This window comes from Nannobrachium achirus (genome assembly GCF_963921795.1).
Source record: "Nannobrachium achirus genome assembly, chromosome: 11".
Classification (NCBI taxonomy): domain Eukaryota; kingdom Metazoa; phylum Chordata; class Actinopteri; order Myctophiformes; family Myctophidae; genus Nannobrachium; species Nannobrachium achirus.
In genome coordinates, this window is record NC_137820.1 from 44,576,263 (window position 1) to 44,594,414 (window position 18,152).

Genomic DNA, 18,152 nt, shown 5'->3' on the forward strand with positions numbered 1-18,152 from the left:
GTGTGTGTGTGTGTGTGTGTGTGTGTGTGTGTATGTGTGTGTGTGTGTGTGTGTGTGTGTGTGTGTGTGTGTGTGTGTGTGTGTGAATGGTGGATTTTATGCACATTCTAAAGCACTTTGGATAAAGGTTTTACCTGTATATACTGTAATAGGGGTGGAAAAATTCACTTACCTTCCAATTCAATCTGAACTCGATACCTATGGCGCCGATCGTGGCATTAAAAATCACGACATTTGAATGAATAGATTTTTTGGCATACCCCTATACTATACGTTAATGCACCATCATTTACCATCAATTGATTTCCATTATTGTGTTCATATTTGTTTTTTATTATCATTTGTGTTTAGTGTTTTGCCTGCATATTACAGAGCGAGGAACGTTGCTCTGAGCTTCCTGGGTTCGGTTTGGCTCCAGTTTATCTTTTCCTATTCAGCCTTTGATCTGAAACCATGCAAGAAATGTGTCAGGCGCTATGACATTTGTCAACCAAGCCTTTCAATTCAATTTCACAAAGAACTGCTCTATCATCGCTCACAATCTACAGTCTGCATACAGCCACCAACCCCCTCTGTCTTTTGTGTAGTTCAACGTTTGTGTAGCTGCGATGCTGTGGGCTATTATCCCCCGTGTGCGGCGAAGAAGCCCGCCGTGTGGCTCCCCAGTTCCAAGGAAGAACGCTGGCTCATTGAGTAACCGCTACAGTTCGTGTCGCGTTTGTAAACAAGGTTGACATTTAAGCTACGGCGTACACTTCCCGAGCGCCCGCTTGTTTCGGCACGGCGGCACTGCGTTGTCTTCCCCGCGCTTTGTCATTAGGGAGCCATGGGCCCCAATCTCCCCTCCCCCCTGCGAGCGGCCAAGATCACAAGTAAGATGGGGTGTGAGGTGCTTGCTTCTGGGTGTAGCATGCTGGTATAGTCTTTAATCAGGAGCACTGAAAGTGATGAATAGGAACACAACTGGGGAATGAAACAAACACGTGCGTGTTCTCTTGCCTAGGTGGGCTTCCCCACATCACAGGCTGCTTCTTGCTCGTCCCGCAAGCCTGTGATGTTCTGTGTACTGTTGACAGGAAGGGCCCTTTTATCTCAATCTCACGTACAAAAAGACACAGCGAGGGGGAGAGTGGCAAGCAATAGGCATCTGCTGAGCCTGGCTAACTTCTGACGCAAGGCACCCCCACAAGCTCACAATGCATTGAACATGTACTGCATCGCCTATGCCAGTGGTTCTCAAACGTTTTCATTTCATAACTATGAGAGCAGAGTGTACTTTTAGGTTACATTTGTACACTCTCAAAGTAGCAGACCTGTAAGCGTCCATTTGGAAGTTCCCCCTCATGGAACTTCCCACTTTTGAGAACTACTGACCTATGCCTTCAATACGAGGCAGAGAAAAAGCATTCTGCTATTACCTGTTCAGTAAATGTGTGCATGATGGAAGAACTGTGCCACAACATAAGAGCTATTAAAATGTGTATGTACTTAGCAACTTTTCAGTTTACTCTTAACTCCCCCCTGTGGAGCCTGCAAAATGCTCTTTTAGAGTTATTTTGAAATACCCTGCTTGGAACGCTTGTTAGCGGCAGGATTCTAGCAACACTACTTCCCCATTTCAGAGGAACGCAAAGAAAACAATGGTGGTTAAGTGCATGGTCAGTGGTTCTTTGGGGAGGATGAGGTGCTATTTGCCATTGTACAAAGAACCTGCTGTACTTTAACCTTAACTTTATATTTTATATTTTTCCCCCTTTTTTGTTTCATTATATTCTAGAATTATCTCATATTTATCTTGATATATTGTATTGTTATTAACAGTCTTGTGGAACATGCCACACTGATATTTCTATTTATGTATGGGTGAGACAAATATACCCATGGGACCCTTGGATCTAGAAGAAATGCCCTGTTTGGTTCTTTAGAAACCAGCTCAGAGGCCTTGTGGTTAGAGTGTCCGCCCTGAGATTGGGAGGTCGATTCCCTGGCTGTGTCATACCAAAATGGGACGCATCAAGGGTTGGATTGGGGGTTGGATTAAGTCCCTGCGACATACTAGCGTCATGTACAGGGGATGTACTTGTATATCAAGCCACCTCACGCTACAGAAACAGGAGCTATGCCCTATGGGTCACAATGTCACATGGCTCGGCAAGGCTTACTTTTTTACTTATGGTTCTTGAGGTTCTGTACTGTTTCTTCAGCTTAGTTTTAGGCACCTCTAATGGTTCTATATAGCACCATTTAAAAGGTGATATCTAGCAATCATAGGTTGTATATAACACCAAAAGAGGTTCCACCTACTTGGTACTATATTTAGCAGCTTTTTCGTTTAGTGTGTGGTTAATTATGGCTCTGTGGTCTTTGCAGGGTTGATTCGTCTGCGCTCCACTCCTCCGCCCAAGCTCCAAGGTCTGGAGTACGTCCTAAATGTGACGGCCACCGATGACAATGCTTCTGGCGGGGCCCACCCCCTCTCGTCCACCGCACGGGTCATCGTTGGGGTCGACGACGTCAACAACAACAAACCCATATTTGAGAAGGTGAGCTTTAGCTGTAGTTTCGGCATCCAAAAGACAAGTGTGTGTTGGAATGTTTTCCTCTGTTGCTTTTTGTTGTTTTTATTGAATGGAATTGGAATGGCTCCTTCCGGTTGCTCACTCACAGAGGCAGAGCATGAAGACAATATAAGCCAAGGTTTTACCGATTATATAGCCTTATTTGTACTTTGTCATATGATGGCGATATAGTGCTTTGTGCATTGTCCATGATGCGGCGTGTGTCATGCCAATCTACAATCTCTCATCATCACATGCCAGATTGAAAGTATGGTTGAATGCGTGATGCAGTGATTGTGCCTCATATTCCCCATCTATAGTAATAGAGTCACTGTCTATCTCTACGTCCTTCCTAACTGGATTTGAAACAGATCAAGTCAGCTAATACTGTGCTTTTATTTAGTTATTCTTTTGTTTATACTCTATTTTTTGTTTTGTTTTATCCTTTCGGCATCGGCAGTGATCATATACGACTGTAATGCACTTTTGGGCATCAGATTTACTGGGTTTCTGATCTCCAATCCACGTCTTTGTGGCCAGCGGAGAAGTAAAGAAGGTCAGCATTATGACAGTGGCTAAAGTCCAGACCACATCGCCCACCACTATGCATAATAAATGGTAAATGGTAAATATATGGGCATAAAAGGGATTCTGTTAGGGATCTCCATATATGGGCATGAAAGGGATTCTGTTAGGGATCTCCATATATGGGCATAAAAGGGATTGTATCCCAGATGATGCCCTGTTAGGAGATCCACACTAACAGAATCCATATATGGTCCTACCGACAGCTGCTATAAGCCAACCCTGGCGATAAGGTCTGAGTCGAAGAAATGCTTCTTTCCTGGCAAGAATTGCCCCTTTATACTGTAGGGCTCGTTTGTGTATTGTATGACATCACGCCACATCATCGGCTGAGGACTGTGTGATGTCATCATATCTCCATATATGGAGACATAAGTTGCTCATGCCCAAATATGGGCTGGTGAGGTCAGACTTAGTGTGATGCGTAGGTTATCTCCATATATGGAGATTCAACTTCAATGAGTAACCATGGCAAACTGTCAACTGCCCGTATGTCTTGATAATTGGTAAAACAAACTTTTGGCCTATTTGTGGAGGCCGATTAGGGAGTCTTACTGGTATAGCGCTTTTAATCCAAAGCGCTTTACATAGATTGTGCATTACATTCACCCATTCACACACACATTCATACACCGATGGCGGAGGAAGCCATGCAAGGCACCAACCTACTCACCGGAGGCAATTAGGGGTTCAGAGTCTTGCCCAAGGACCCTTCGACATTAACTCAGGGGGAGCCCGGATTCGAACTGGGAACCCTTCGGGATTTATACCCTTCGTGCTCTAATACCAGTTTCTCTACCCCTGAGCTATGCTGCCCCCATAATGCTGACTAACGTTCAATTGATCAAGAACAAAATGGATGAGATGAAAATCTGATTATATACGTCTTTCTGAGACTTGGCTTTCTCCCACTGTACTGGACAAGGACCAGGTGATTACCCCAGCGGAATTTAAATCTGTATTTACAACAGCCAAGTGGAATGAACTCCCAGGCTCTGCATGCCACCCACTCACAGCTTGGCAACAAGAGAGAAGGGAGATATTTTAGGCTGTTGTTTATTGACTAGAGCTCGGCCTTTAACACCATAATATCCCACCAGGCTGGCCAGCTAACTGGCTGACCTTGTATTGAACCCAGCGGTGTGTGACTGGGCCCCAGGATTTCTTGTTAGACAGACCACAGGTGGTCAGGTTGAAGCAGTCACACCTATAACACTCTCACTATTACCCTCAATACAGGGTTGCACCCTATGCAGTGCTCCCTATACACATCACATCCATGACTGCGTGTACAGAAACACACCATCGTCAAGTCTGTAAATACTGAATGTAAATGTCTGTTGTCGGGCAGAAACCTTGTATTTCTGTATTTCAACTATTCCACCCAGTGAATTAATGCCCTACTTTGTGGTACAACAGTGTTGGGCGAAATAGTGGAAAATAGACGATCTACAAGCTCACAAGGTGTCGTTGAGGACCACAATGGAAACAAATCCCAGGTCTTTTTTTTGTGTCATCCTTTTAGCTTTAATGTCTTACTGTACCACATGCTTTATACATTTCTGACAAATAAAGAATTCAATCAATCTGTAGTGCCCAAAGTCCCTATAACTATGGGTGCTACTGGTTGCTGACGCTCAAGATCAAGTTCAGACGTGTGATGTGTCCCAAGAACTGATGTCCAAGCCTTCCAATAAGGTTCAACATAAATGTCATTTATTCTTTGTTGCTATAAGTCCTATACTTCAGCTAATACAAGAAATAAACAAACATGTATCACCAGCCTCAGTCACACACACAGTCAAAGAACTGTGTGCCTCTAACATCAACAACACCTGTGCCTCATTACAGAGCATGTTAAATAGACAATTGGTAATAGGCAATTAGGGCGTGACCATGTTCCAACTTCAGTGACATCATTAATAGGCAAATGGCTCAAATGGCTCTTACACCCGCCCCCAATTGCAAATGGCGGGAGACATGCAATTCAAAAACAAAAAATACAAAGAGCCATAATAAACAAAATCAAAATACAAGCCAATAAACAACTTTGGCAATATCTATAAGTGCACAAACCAAACTCAAAGATTTACATTTGTACTTTCACAAAAAGACAAAAAAGTCTCCAACTAGTGGATGGGCATCATTTTAGCCACCAGACATACTGACCAAGTCTCTCCCTGTGCTGCTGTGCTCGTCGCAGCGTTGGCCATGATACAGTTTGTCTGTGGCTCTTTTCACCAATAGACTTTGACCCTTTTTTTTCTTGAACTCTCCCATCGTTCTTTCTTCCTCTTTCTTTGGCACCGCCATCTTTCTTTCTTCCTCCTCTTTCTCTGGCTCTGCCATTTTCGTTTCCTTCTCCTGCTGGAGCTTTTAGCTGTTACCTGCATGGCAGCAGGCTTCTTGGTTTTCACAGCTTTCTTACCAGTAGCCAGAGCCTTCTTAACCACAGCCAGGTACATGCCGCTCTGCTCCTCGGAAGCCTTAACCGCATACTCAGCGACGCTGGAGCCGGTGGTCTCGGGTCGTGGAGCAGCGACGCCGGGGCTGGTGGTCTCAGGCCGTGCAGTGACGCTGGGGCTGGTGGTCTCGGGCCGTGCAGTGACGCTGGGGCTGGTGGTCTCGGGCCGTGCAGCGATGCCGGGGCTGGTGGTCTCGGGCCGTGCAGCGACACCGGGGCTGGTGGTCTCGGGCCGTGCAGCGACACCGGGGCTGGTGGTCTCGGGCCGTGCAGCGACACCGGGGCTGGTGGTCTCGGGCCGTGGAGCTGCAGCAAAGGATGGATGATGCTGCTCTGCCATAATGAGTGGCTCGTCCACCACTCTGCTCAGCCTGGGCTCCTCTTCAACAGCTGACCCCATACTGAGTGGCTCCTTCACCACTCTGTTCAGGTTGTCCTCCTCAGCTGGTTCTTCAGTAAAGGTGCAGAGAGCATCTTGTACCTCCTGCATCTCTCGTTTGCTCCGCAGAGCCTCAGCTTGCTCACTCTGGGCCCTCTGAGCCTCAGCTTGCTCACTCAAAGCGTGCACTTCTGTGTGCACTTCTTTTAGTGCAGCAGCACTTGTGGATTTAGCATAGTTTGCATAAACATCAGAAACATTGCAACTTGGACCATAAATCCACCTGTTCATTTCAGCAATAAAACAATCAAAACTCAACATTATTTTTCTGTACCATATTTGGTGTTTAGTTGACACAGGCAAAAAACCCAACATCACCACATGAGTGCTTTTGGTTTCGTTATACACAGCCATGAATGTGCAAAATCTACCATCGACCTCATTCGCATATTCATAGTCACTTGCCATGTCAACAATCTCTTCTTTTTGTTTCAACAACCAATTCAGTTTATCAGTTTCACAGCTTTCCCATTGCCCCACCAAACTCAAGTCCAACCTCATAGTCATTTTGATGCTCAGCAGGAGTTTGCATAAATCAATTGTTCTGTGCGATAAGTGAAGTGCAAAAGTCTTATCCAAAACAACACGCCTTAACGCGCAAAGTCTTTTAAGGCGTTTGTTACCAGCTCAATGGATTCAAGTTTAGTTTAGTGTGCAGCAGCAGAATGTGGCTGTGCACTCATTTTAAAGGCCAAGCTTGTGTCGCAGCCAGCGCCCAGTGCGCCGCTGTACAAACAATACCGTAACCAGTAGGTCAGCGTCCTCCACCTGGTCCGGTTCCACTGATCTCTGCTGCCTGATGCTGTGGTCTCCCGGTAAGCGCCCCTATTGCTCCGGGTGGCAATCGATCATCTCCCAACAGCAGAAGTTGTAGACTGGCTGGCGGCTGCCCTCTTTGCCGGCCGCAGACCCTCCGTCCACTCCAAGCTCACACACGCCCTATGCGTGCGTGTCCCAAACAGCCTCCTGGTTTGACTGCTTCCCAATAAACAGTCATCTCTTGAAACGAGGCAGTTCTTTGACTTAATGTAGTGCCCAAAGTCCCTATAACTATGGGTGCTACTGGTTGCTGACGCTCAAGATCAAGTTCAGACGTGTGATGTGTCCCAAGAACTGATGTCCAAGCCTTCCAATAAGGTTCAACATAAATGTCATTTATTCTTTGTTGCTATAAGTCCTATACTTCAGCTAATACAAGAAATAAACAAACATGTATCACCAGCCTCAGTCACACACACAGTCAAAGAACTGTGTGCCTCTAACATCAACAACACCTGTGCCTCATTACAGAGCATGTTAAATAGACAATTGGTAATAGGCAATTAGGGCGTGACCATGTTCCAACTTCAGTGACATCATTAATAGGCAAATGGCTCAAATGGCTCTTACACAATCAATCAATCAATCAATCAATCAAAATGCATGCTGTAAGATTGTAGATTTGCTATTTTAGCTATTTCTGCTTTTTTTTTACAGGAGAATTCCGGACTAGCCGTTTTATTACCTTAATCTGATGTTATGATGTCCCAGAACGAGCTGTACATATTATTATTTATTATTATTTTCATCTCAATTCCACAGCAGCTCCGACCACGAGCGGTGGGGCATTACGCTATCGTTTATTTGTATCGCTCGACAATTATCATTTTTTGTTTCCATAATGGCGGAGACATCTCCACGGAGTTGAGCTACTAAGCTCTAGAAATTGACTTTTTTTCTTCTTCTCCTCTACGACTGGTTAACGGATGGAATAACATCAAGTGAACTTGTTCAAGTCTCTCTGTGGGTTTTATGAATATTTGACCAAGAAAAGTATATATGAGCTTATGATAAGGAATAACTACACTGGGATCCGTTCGATCACAAGTTGTTTTTTCCATTTACTGAAATGTTACTTGTTTTGGACATGCAAGGTTTCCACCCAACAGCGATGATATGTGTATTCATGGATTCCTTACTGCACATCTATAAATCACAGCTACAGTACCAGTAAGACTCCCTAATCGGGAGATAAGCGACCAACACAAATAGGCCAAAAGTTTGTTTTACCAAAATCGTCCTGATGGTGGCGCTAGATGGGACAGATGCGTTTTGATTACATGACTGTAGAGATACTGTGCGATTTGTGTGATTTTAGGGCAAAATCTGTAGGAGCAGTGTCCAAAAATGTGTTTAAAAAAATCGGCCTGAAGGTGGCGCTAAATGGGACAGATCCATGTTGATGAGATGAGTGTAGACATACTGTGTACCGATTTGCGTGATTTTAGGGCAAAATCTGTAGGAGCAGTGTCCAAAAAATGTGTTGGAAAAAAACGGTCTGATGGTGGCGCTATATGGGACAGGTCCATGTTGATGACATGAGTGTAGACATACTGTGTAGCGATTTGCGTGATTTTAGGGCAAAATCTGTAGGAGCAGTGTCCAAAAATGTGTTTTAAAAAATCGGCCTGAAGGTGGCGCTATATGGGACAGATCCAAGTTGATGACATGAGTGTAGAGATACTGTGTACCGATTTGCGTGATTTTAGGGCAAAAATTGTAGGAGCAGTGTCCAAAAATGTGTTTTGCAAGAATCGGCCTCATGGTGGCGCTAGAAGAGGGCCATGTGAGAAATGAGGGGTGGGGTCTCCGCGCCGCCGAGGCGGACGAATAGGTACCAACCCCGGCTCTCCCGGTCGCTCCTAGCCCGAGTTAAGGCATTTTATGTGAGCTCCAGTGGAGGGGGTACTCCACTGGGGGCGCCACCACTTTTGCATCCGTTCTGGAGCACCAGGAGTCGGTGGTCCCCGGGAATTCCCCTTGAGCAGCCCCGTTGGGGTGGTCATTTGGTCATTTTTGCACATTTGGTCATTTTTTACACCTGGGGGTCCCCCAGGACCTGGGGGTCCCTGGAGCTCCGGGGGTCCTTGGAGGTTGTAGTTTGGCAGGCAAGGAGTTTGTGTGGAAATTTTGGCATGGATCGGGGCAACGGTGGCGGAGATATGAGTAGGGGGAAAGTGTGACGTGTGACGAGTGACGTGACGGAGGGAAGGAAGGAAGGAAGGACGGACGGACGGACGGACGGACGGACGGACGGACGGACGGACGGACAGACTGACGGCTGGTGGAGGTTTGGATAGTATGAGAGTGTAAAAGTAACTGCGACCTACGGTCGCAACTACCCCTCCCCCATTGTCTTTTTGTTACATTATATTGAGCTTGTAGATCTGCTATTTTCAAATAGCCTGGGTATAAAATAGGGCTAAAGTTGTTAATGTATGTTTTATAGTATTATAAGTACAGTATACCTTAGTATTATAAGTACAGTATACTTTAGTAAATGTAACCAGTTACTTTACACCACTAAAATAAACCTGAATATCCCTCCCTCTCCAACTCTTCCTCTGTCTATCACTCCCATCCTCCCTAATCTTCCTCTCCAGCTTAATATTCTTCTCCATTCATCCTTTTTTGCCCGCATGCATGGTCTCTCTTCCTCTCCTTGGCCTCTCTTCCTCCTCCCTCTGTTTTCCCATGAGTTGTGATTAGTCTCCTCACCCTCTATCTCTATCTTTAGCTGCTCCCTGGGGATGCGGGGAGGGAAAAAAATGAAAAGATGCAATATCATCACAATATGCTACACCTGTTTAATTAACTTCCTCCTTAATGAGGGGAACATCAGCAGAAGATACAGTATATTCACTGGTGAACTGTAATGGACTGGGAGGCGTTGGAAACGTGGTGGATTTAAATATCAAGCCATGCCTCGGAACCATTATTCCAGGCCGCCGTGACCTTATGTGTGATATTGCGTTATCTTGTGAGTAATTTCCTACAGGCCATATCTTCTCCCAGGAACCTTTTTATTTTCCCTTTGCTGCTCTTTCTCTGATATTATTTCACATCTCTGTCTCTCATTGACTCTCCCGTGCTCTCCATTCTCTGTTTCTTTCACCCTATTCAACCTTACTGTATCTTCATTTAATAGAACTATGACCTTAAACCCCCCCCCCCCCCCTCCCCTCCCCCCGGATCACTGAAGTGTTTTTAATCCCTAAATCCCATTTCTTAAAAAACGAAGGAGAAAAAAAAGGCCAAAGAAATATTTTTTAAAAATGTATGAAATGTACTTACATCATAAACATATAAGAATATTTTTTTTAATGGAGTAGCACATTACATTAAGCTTGCTCTTAGAGCCTGCGTTTTGCAAGGAGCTTGAGGAGCAGCTGTTGCAATGCTGTGCAAACGAAGATGCCTGCTGCTATTTAACTCGCTTTCTAGTAGGGGCGAAGCTGAAGTCATCACTTGATGACACACTCAGAGCCTTGTATTAGAGAGAGTCGTGTCACCTCCTGTTCACTTCATGGGGCCAGGTTTTCTACATACACACCCATTGATGAATAGTGACAAAGCGCGAACCGGAAGTTTACAGAATCCATTGGAGTCTATGAGGGAAAAGTGACATTTCCACGAACGACGTGACCGGCGCTGTTTCTGACCCTGCATTGGCAGAACTCTCTAATAGGTATAACAACGTATAGGTGGCAACAGGTATAAATGGGATCATTGAATTTCCTTTACAGGGACTTTAACCTTCCTTCATTCCTATACCTTCCCTTATTGTTTTGCTCTCTGGTTGTCCTTCCTCTGACAGAACCCTGGTGTGAATGTGATTCTCAACAGCAGTAGGGCTCCAGAGACCAGCTCTTCTGGGGCCTCTTCTTCCAGTGCTGAGACACAGCTGGGACTTAAATTGTCCACGTTTTCTATAGCTGTGCTCTTCACAATCTCTGAAACCATTCTCAGTCAGTGGACTGTCTTTTCCAACATATATATATTATATATAACATTTAAACATTTTTTGTAAAAAAAAAATATATGTTATGGTATTTATTTCTTTAAAACATTGAAAAAGTTGTTTTAAATCTAGTACCGATAAATAGCCACTTACGGCATACTACGTTCGTTCCATTGATCCAAGCCAGAACACCACCGATTGTATTGACAATTAAACCATTAAACAGGACATTTTAGATTTCAGTATATAGTTTTTCAGAAAACTCTTAGGATTTAATTTGTCGAAGCCTATCCGGCTTATATACATTTAAACAAATATTTTAAAATACATGTTCATGTCGTGATTGGTTTGTGCTGTGCTGTGAGCTTTTATATCTGCTATTTGTGGAACATTTTTGAAACATCTTGAGGGTCCCTGGCACAAATCATTTACAAATGGGGGGTCCACAGCCAGACTAATATCACTGCGTAGTAGGGCTGCACAATAGAGGTCTTCACGGGTCCAATTTGACCTACCCGTACCCAAATGGACCCCCGAAAAATTGATTATTATTATTCTATTATTAGAAATATTATTCTATTTTTAGAAATTACTACTGTATACTGTATACCCACCCAAGCAGCACCGAGAGATGTCGGACCGTACCCGTACAAAACCTGTGGCCCCAAAATGACCGAATGCCGACCTTATTATTAAGAGTTGGATAAGTCTTCTTTCTTACCTAAACGTCGCCCTGGGCGTGATCTTTGTTTACATGTCGCTTTCTTTCCAATTGTTGGCTCCACTCGGGAACCACCGATCACATTGTCAGAGAACCGGGACCCGGGACATACGGTAGTGGCTCCGAACCGGCACCGAAGTCACTTCTTGTGAATGGACCCAGACCCGGCTCGTTGCTGGGTCGGATCCTGGGTAATTTCTGGTTTCGTACCTACCAGAAGACTTCGACTGCACGATATGAACAAAATGTCATATCACTGTATTTATGTCAAATATTTAGATATCGATAGAATATTATGATATTAATGTACAGATTTCATATTCAATATTTTTAGTGAAAACTAAGCATTATTCAAAAAACAGCATACTAACAAGTCAATATCACTCTTGAATTTAAGTGCTATTGGATTCCCACAGTTGTTATTTGAAGTCAGTTTAATTTCTCTGACCAAAAGTAAAATGCTTACTTTCCTTTTCCTTTTTTTTTAAGTGTCTACTCTCGTTTGCCAAATCACTCAGTGATCGCAAAAGGCAAGGGTATGGGCGATTATGGCCCATATTGTTGCCTTTTGCCATATTGATATAATATTACGCATGGTCATACAGAGATAACGATACGATATCGATATATTGTTCTGCGTACAGTAGGTAATCTGCCGAGGGCAGATGTTTTGTCTCCCACAAATTTCAAATGTTTCCTCCAAAGCAGGGGTCTTCAACAGGGGGCCCGGGACTGCTAGGCTGTCCTCAATTATACTGCAAGGGGGCTGCCGTCCCCCTCCTAAAGCCTGATTTATACTTTGTTGTGTAGACTTTGTTGTGTCTCTGAAAATGACTTGGGAAAATAAAGCAACACTTCTGTGTTGCATGTGCAGTCTTGTATACAGTAAATAACTCCTCCTGGAAACCGCCTTTGTCGAAGCCTATATACAGTAGCTATAGCTGCTTAGCAGAAATGGAAATTAAATACTGTATTTTAAAGATTTTTTAAAATAGATGTTCATGTTGTGATTGATCGAATACCCTTTCCATCCAAGAGCACATGGTTATTGACGACCTTACCTGACTACTCCAGTGCCGCACGCACATGCATGTATGGGCATTCTGCCAGAACTGTGTCATGGAAGAAATAAGAGACAATTATAATTTCAGGGTCAAGATTCGACATTCAATAATTTATTAGCATTTCTTTTTCTTTTTTTTAAACTTTGTTTATTTGATTTTCAAGTGAAGCTTTTAAGGCAATGAAGTGGTACAATAATAAGAGTACAAACATCAAATATACAACAGTGGTATGAGGATTGAAATTTAATAATTTATTAGCATTTCAATGAAACATTGATTGGACTTTGTCTTGGTGTATGCTCGGGATAGACAAAACAAGGCAATACAAACACACATTAGCATAAACATGAAAAAACACTTCTGGTGCAAAAACACACAGTGCCGACAGCGGGCTGCAGTTATGTTCACATCCTGAAGTGACGATGAGGAGTTAAGGACCTTTATGCCTGATTTATAATGGGTTAAGCATTGTGTCACGCCATGCACCGAAAATAGCCAATCTACAAGCTCACTGAGCTTGTGAGTACAAATTAAGTATAAATCACGTGTTACATGTCTCGTGGTTTGGGCTTCAGGATGTGAGTTGTTAGAGAAATAGTAGGTCTGAGAGAACAAGGAGAAAAAGACTGTTTGATTTATCATCTTTGCCTTTTCTCATTCTGAAACATAACAAAAACTACAGAGTTTGCATAAAAATTACTTTCCTCTGCTTCTTTACACCTGTAAACCTGTGATGTGCCAGTAAAGGTGACTCTGGTTCTAAACTCGTTCCTGAAGAAAGGCTGATAAAAAGTGCAATGTCTGGATGAGAGGGAATTATTGTCAGTTGCAGGAGGTACTGCAGCTGGCTCCCCCTGGGTTAGTGTCGAACTGTCCTTGAGCAAGACACTGAACCCCTAACTGCTATTGGTTTGTGTGAATGTGTGTGTGAATGGGTAAATATTTGCACATTTTAAAGCGCTCTGGAGGCTGTATACTAGTAAGACGCCTTAGGGCGACATGCGACCTCACCCTAAAGGGCGAGGTCGCGCCAATTCTTGGCCATCTGGCCAGTGATGTATATCGGACCAGTTACCCATATATGGAGATCCATGTACTGTATATAGGACATCCGTTTTATGCCCATACATGGAGTCAGGACCTGTACCAATCAGTGCTGTCTCGATTGGAGCCAGATCAAGTCAAACCATGACTAGTCAGATCTGGCCTAGAATATCACCTGATTTCAACCAACATAAATCCTGCCCACGAGAACGGACGTCGATTAATTAGAGAGGGTCCGATCGAGGCCAGATAAATATCATAACTAGTCAAATATGTCACAGAATATAACCTTATATGCTCATATATCAACTAACATTACAAACAATAACAATTATCCTATAGTCCATATGATGCCTGGTAATGACGTCAAGATCATCCCCATATGGGCTTTGATCTGGCCTAGTTCTGAACGTCACCGGAGTCACCGGAGGACGTTATCATAACGTCATCATGAGGTCATTTGGCTTGCTGGGTTATGATCTCTGATGCTGCTTTTACTACGTTACTCCAAATTCACACCAGGAGCAGCATTCAGCTTCCGCGTTCTGAGACAGCGGCGAGGTTCTATGCATCGTCTTAGTCTGTGTTAGACTACCATCTAACCCCACTGTGGCAGGAGGCGGAGCTGCAAAGTCGAGAAAAGTTCAACTTTGCTGCTGCAGCAGTGTGGCAAGACAGAAGCTCGCAGTTGTCTGAAATAGGCAGGGACTAGGCGTTAAAACAGACTTCACGTGGGTGTTTCACGCATTTTGTTCTCACGGATATAGCAGCTCCTTGGTGTCACCGGCTGAGCAGTTGGGATACCACACTGCGATGGGGGAATCACTTCCCTGCCTCTGACACATGAAACTTTTTGCGTTGTCGCAAGACGAGTCGGTGGGTTTTCTGCACAACATGGCTTCACTTTCTCACCCCATTGAAGACATGAATAAATGGTGCTCCTTAGGAATTTGAAGCTATCCCTCTTGACAGCATGATCTTTGACGTCTAAGTACTGTACTGCATCTCATCTTTGATTCTGCGGACGTCCACAGCCAACGCTGTGGTTTTTGAAGACGTTTATGGGTGTTATGAACCCACCACTCAACTAGAGAGGAGACATCTGCTCCGTGAGCTGTTTCATCTTTACAGGAGATCAGAGCCGTCACAGCACAGTGGAGTCATTCACATTTATGTACTTAGAAACTTTTCCGTTTACTGCCAAGCGCGCCAAGCCCTCCCCACCCCGCGTGCCCGCCCTGTGGAGCCGACAAATTGCTTTTTTTTAGGTATTTTCAGACACCCTGTTTGGAACGCTTGTTAGCAGCAAGGCACTAGCAAGGCGTTGGTCCTGCTGCTGAGAGAACCCAGTGTGTACCTGATTATAAAAAGCAGTTGGGCTCCAGAGACCTCTGTTTCCTGGGCCTTTTTGGGTCCGGGGAGCGGTTTGAATTCCTGGCTGAGACACAGCCAGGCCTTCAAAAAGAAACCAATTGAATTATTCATGGTTCTATAGTTGTACACACAGCTGTATAGGCTACTGCAGTGTAGTAGCCCTACACTTGATTAGTTTGTTCTCATACCTCCCCTGTGAGCTCTGTTCTCATTAATGTAACATTAACTTCAACTCCTCTCGTCCCCTCTCTCTCTCTCACTCTCTCTCTCTCTCTCTCTCTCTCTCTCTCTCTCTCTCTCTCTCTCTCGCTCTCTCTCTCTCTCTCTCTCGCTCTCTCTTCTGTCTGTTACCCCACGCCCTCCTCTGTCCTCTCTCTCATTCTCTGTCTTTCTCCTCTCTTTCTTATTCTCTTTTTCAGTCTCTTTCACACTCATTAACCTCTTCCTGGCCCAGTGTTTTTGATTTCATTATGGGCATAATTCTTCAAACGTTTCTAAGAATGTTGTTGTGAGCTTATAGATTGTCTATTTTCGTACTTTTGGGCAAAGAATTGCATGAAATGTGCTTAACATGTCTCTCTACATCTCTATCTTTGTCCATCCCCCATTCTCTCCTCTGCCTCTCCCCCCTCCATCCATCCCTCCATCCCACTCCTACAGTGTCAGCAGTATGGCGAGCAGGCCGCCGTGTTGGAGAACCAGCCTGCCGGAACGTTGGTGTTGCAGGTGCACGCTGCCGACGCGGACGAAGGCGCAAACGGAAAAGTCAAATATGGCTTGATGCACAGAGACAGTGCCACGCCCGCCTTCCGAGTTCACCCCGACACAGGTAGGACATGTCCCTTATGACATCAGTGGTCCTCAACCTGTGGGTCAGGAGGACCCTCACGGGGGTCCCCACATGATTTTAAAGTGTCAATTTAAGGACTTTTAAAACCTTTTTTAAAGAAAAGAAAGAAATTAAATGAAAGCTTCATATGTCCTACTAGGCCAGAGCTACAAGATACTAAATTAGCATCACATGATAGGGTGCGGACTGACAGGGACATGAATCAGAGAAAAGGACTGTTTCTTCCATGGCTTAACATTGAAGTGAATGGAGAATCGGTTTCCTGCTTCCGGCCTAAACCGGAAGTAAACAAACTGGGATTCTTTTCAATTAAATGATATAACACAATGAACTTGTCAAACTCGACAGCCTTTATAACTTGTCAAACTCGTCACGTGGCAGTTAAGATGAACATCATTTTGGGCATGGACCTCCTTCATACTTTTTTTTTTATCCAGGAATGCCCATATACGATTTTGTATTGTTAAAACTAGACCGGTGCCGGCCTATACTCACCCAGTTATGCAATGTTTTATTTATGCCCATAATCCGGTATGCAGATTTATGTGTCAGGCATGCCCTGTGGGGATCTGCAGTGTTATCCATTTCTTTTTGGACCCATCTGTCCACCGGATTGGCGGTTCTGGACAACCGGATCTCCATTTTATGCCTATATAGATCCTTCTCAAAAAAGTACAATATTGTGGAAAGGTTTTCACTGTCATTCATGATTTTGGGTGCCATGCCATCTGCTGGTGTTGGTCCACTGTGTTTTATCAAGTCCAGAGTCAACACAGCCATCTATCAGGATATTTTAGAGCACTATGTGCTGCCTTCGGCATGTTGACACGCTTTATGAAGATGCCGATATCCTTTTCCAGCAGGACTTGGCACCTGCCCACAGTGTCAAAACTAATAGTAATTGGTGTACTGACCATGGTATTACTGCGCTTAACTGACCAGCCAACTGGCCTGACCTGAACCCCACAGAGAATCTATGTTGTATTCTCAAGAAGAAGGTGTGAGACACTAGACTCAACAATACAAATGAGCTTACGGCTTCTCAACCCGGGCTTCCATAACTCCTCAACAGTGCCATAGGCTGATCACCTCCATGCCACGCCCCATTGATTAAATATTTATGCGTTATACATATATATTTTTTGTGGTATCGTGTGATATTCTAATATTTGAGATTTTATGCCATAATTATGAGATTAAAACAAAAATAGGTTTTAAATATTTCACTTATGCGCAATTAATCGAGAATATGAAAGTTTGCATTATATTACGGAAGAAAAATGAACTTTTCCACAATACATTTTTTTTAGAAGAATCTGTATATGGCTTTAAGGTTTCGATCGCGGTTCTGGACAACTGCTTATATGACCGACTCGACGCTGTGCACTTGACTCCCTCAGGTCGTTGGCGATGCACATGTGGAGTTTGAAGTCGTTCAGACGGTTATCGAGATACGTGAATAACAGACGAACATACATACAGAGATTCTATTTATTGTAAGATGTTGAAAAAATATTACAAAATAATGTTAAAAAAATATATATTTTGAAAATAGAGATCTACAAACCTACGTTGTGTCACATCGCAATGAGCTTGTAGATCTATATATGTAAACTGTATAGAGTTGAAGCTTCACTATAAAACTATAAATTATTAACAAATGTAGCCTTATATTAAACCAGAAGCTGTTGGACAGGGACCATTATTAAAGTTTTATTGAAGTCAATAGACCGTTGAATCCGTTGCCCTCATGAACACAAGGTCTCGGGTTGAAATCCGCCTTTAGACGTGTGTTGCATGCATTTCCGCCCTGCTGAACTTGTCTGTCTTCACATTTCTATCGAAATAAAGGATAATGAAGTAGAAAAGGGCCTTTAGTTCTCAGTGTGCAGATCTCTGCCATCAAAGGCATAATATCCGCCTCCTGCCCTATCGACCTGGCTGGATAATTAACAGATCAAACCACATCATATTACACGTCGGCCTACTATTATTGACTTCCCATGAGTCTGGTGCGTAGTGTTCAGATCATAATATACTGTATGTCAAATCACACCAGAGAGATGGACTAACTAAGATGACATGTTCAATGTTTAATGCAAATATTCTGAAGTAGTGGAAATTTCTCTTGAGTGGAGGGTGTCTCATGGCATTTCACTCAAAGATAAATTTAATATTTTACTGAATTCCAAATGCTACTCTCAGTAACATGACAGGGAAAGCTAGAAATCGAAGGACATGTCATACTTAATCTGAGTCCACTAATTATTTAA

General features: G+C 43.7%; 1 protein-coding gene across 2 annotated transcripts in view; it reads left to right on the plus strand.

Annotated features, from left to right (window-relative positions):
- LOC308294749 (neural-cadherin-like) overlaps positions 1-18,152 on the plus strand; it is a 209,214-nt gene that overhangs the window by 46,281 nt on the left and 144,781 nt on the right. For both annotated transcript variants that reach the window (XM_080737570.1, XM_080737571.1), the window contains exons 7-8: positions 2,371-2,543; positions 15,690-15,858. In XM_080737570.1, coding sequence (XP_080593696.1) covers positions 2,371-2,543; positions 15,690-15,858 — 342 coding nt within the window. The remainder of the gene's footprint in view (positions 1-2,370; positions 2,544-15,689; positions 15,859-18,152) is intronic.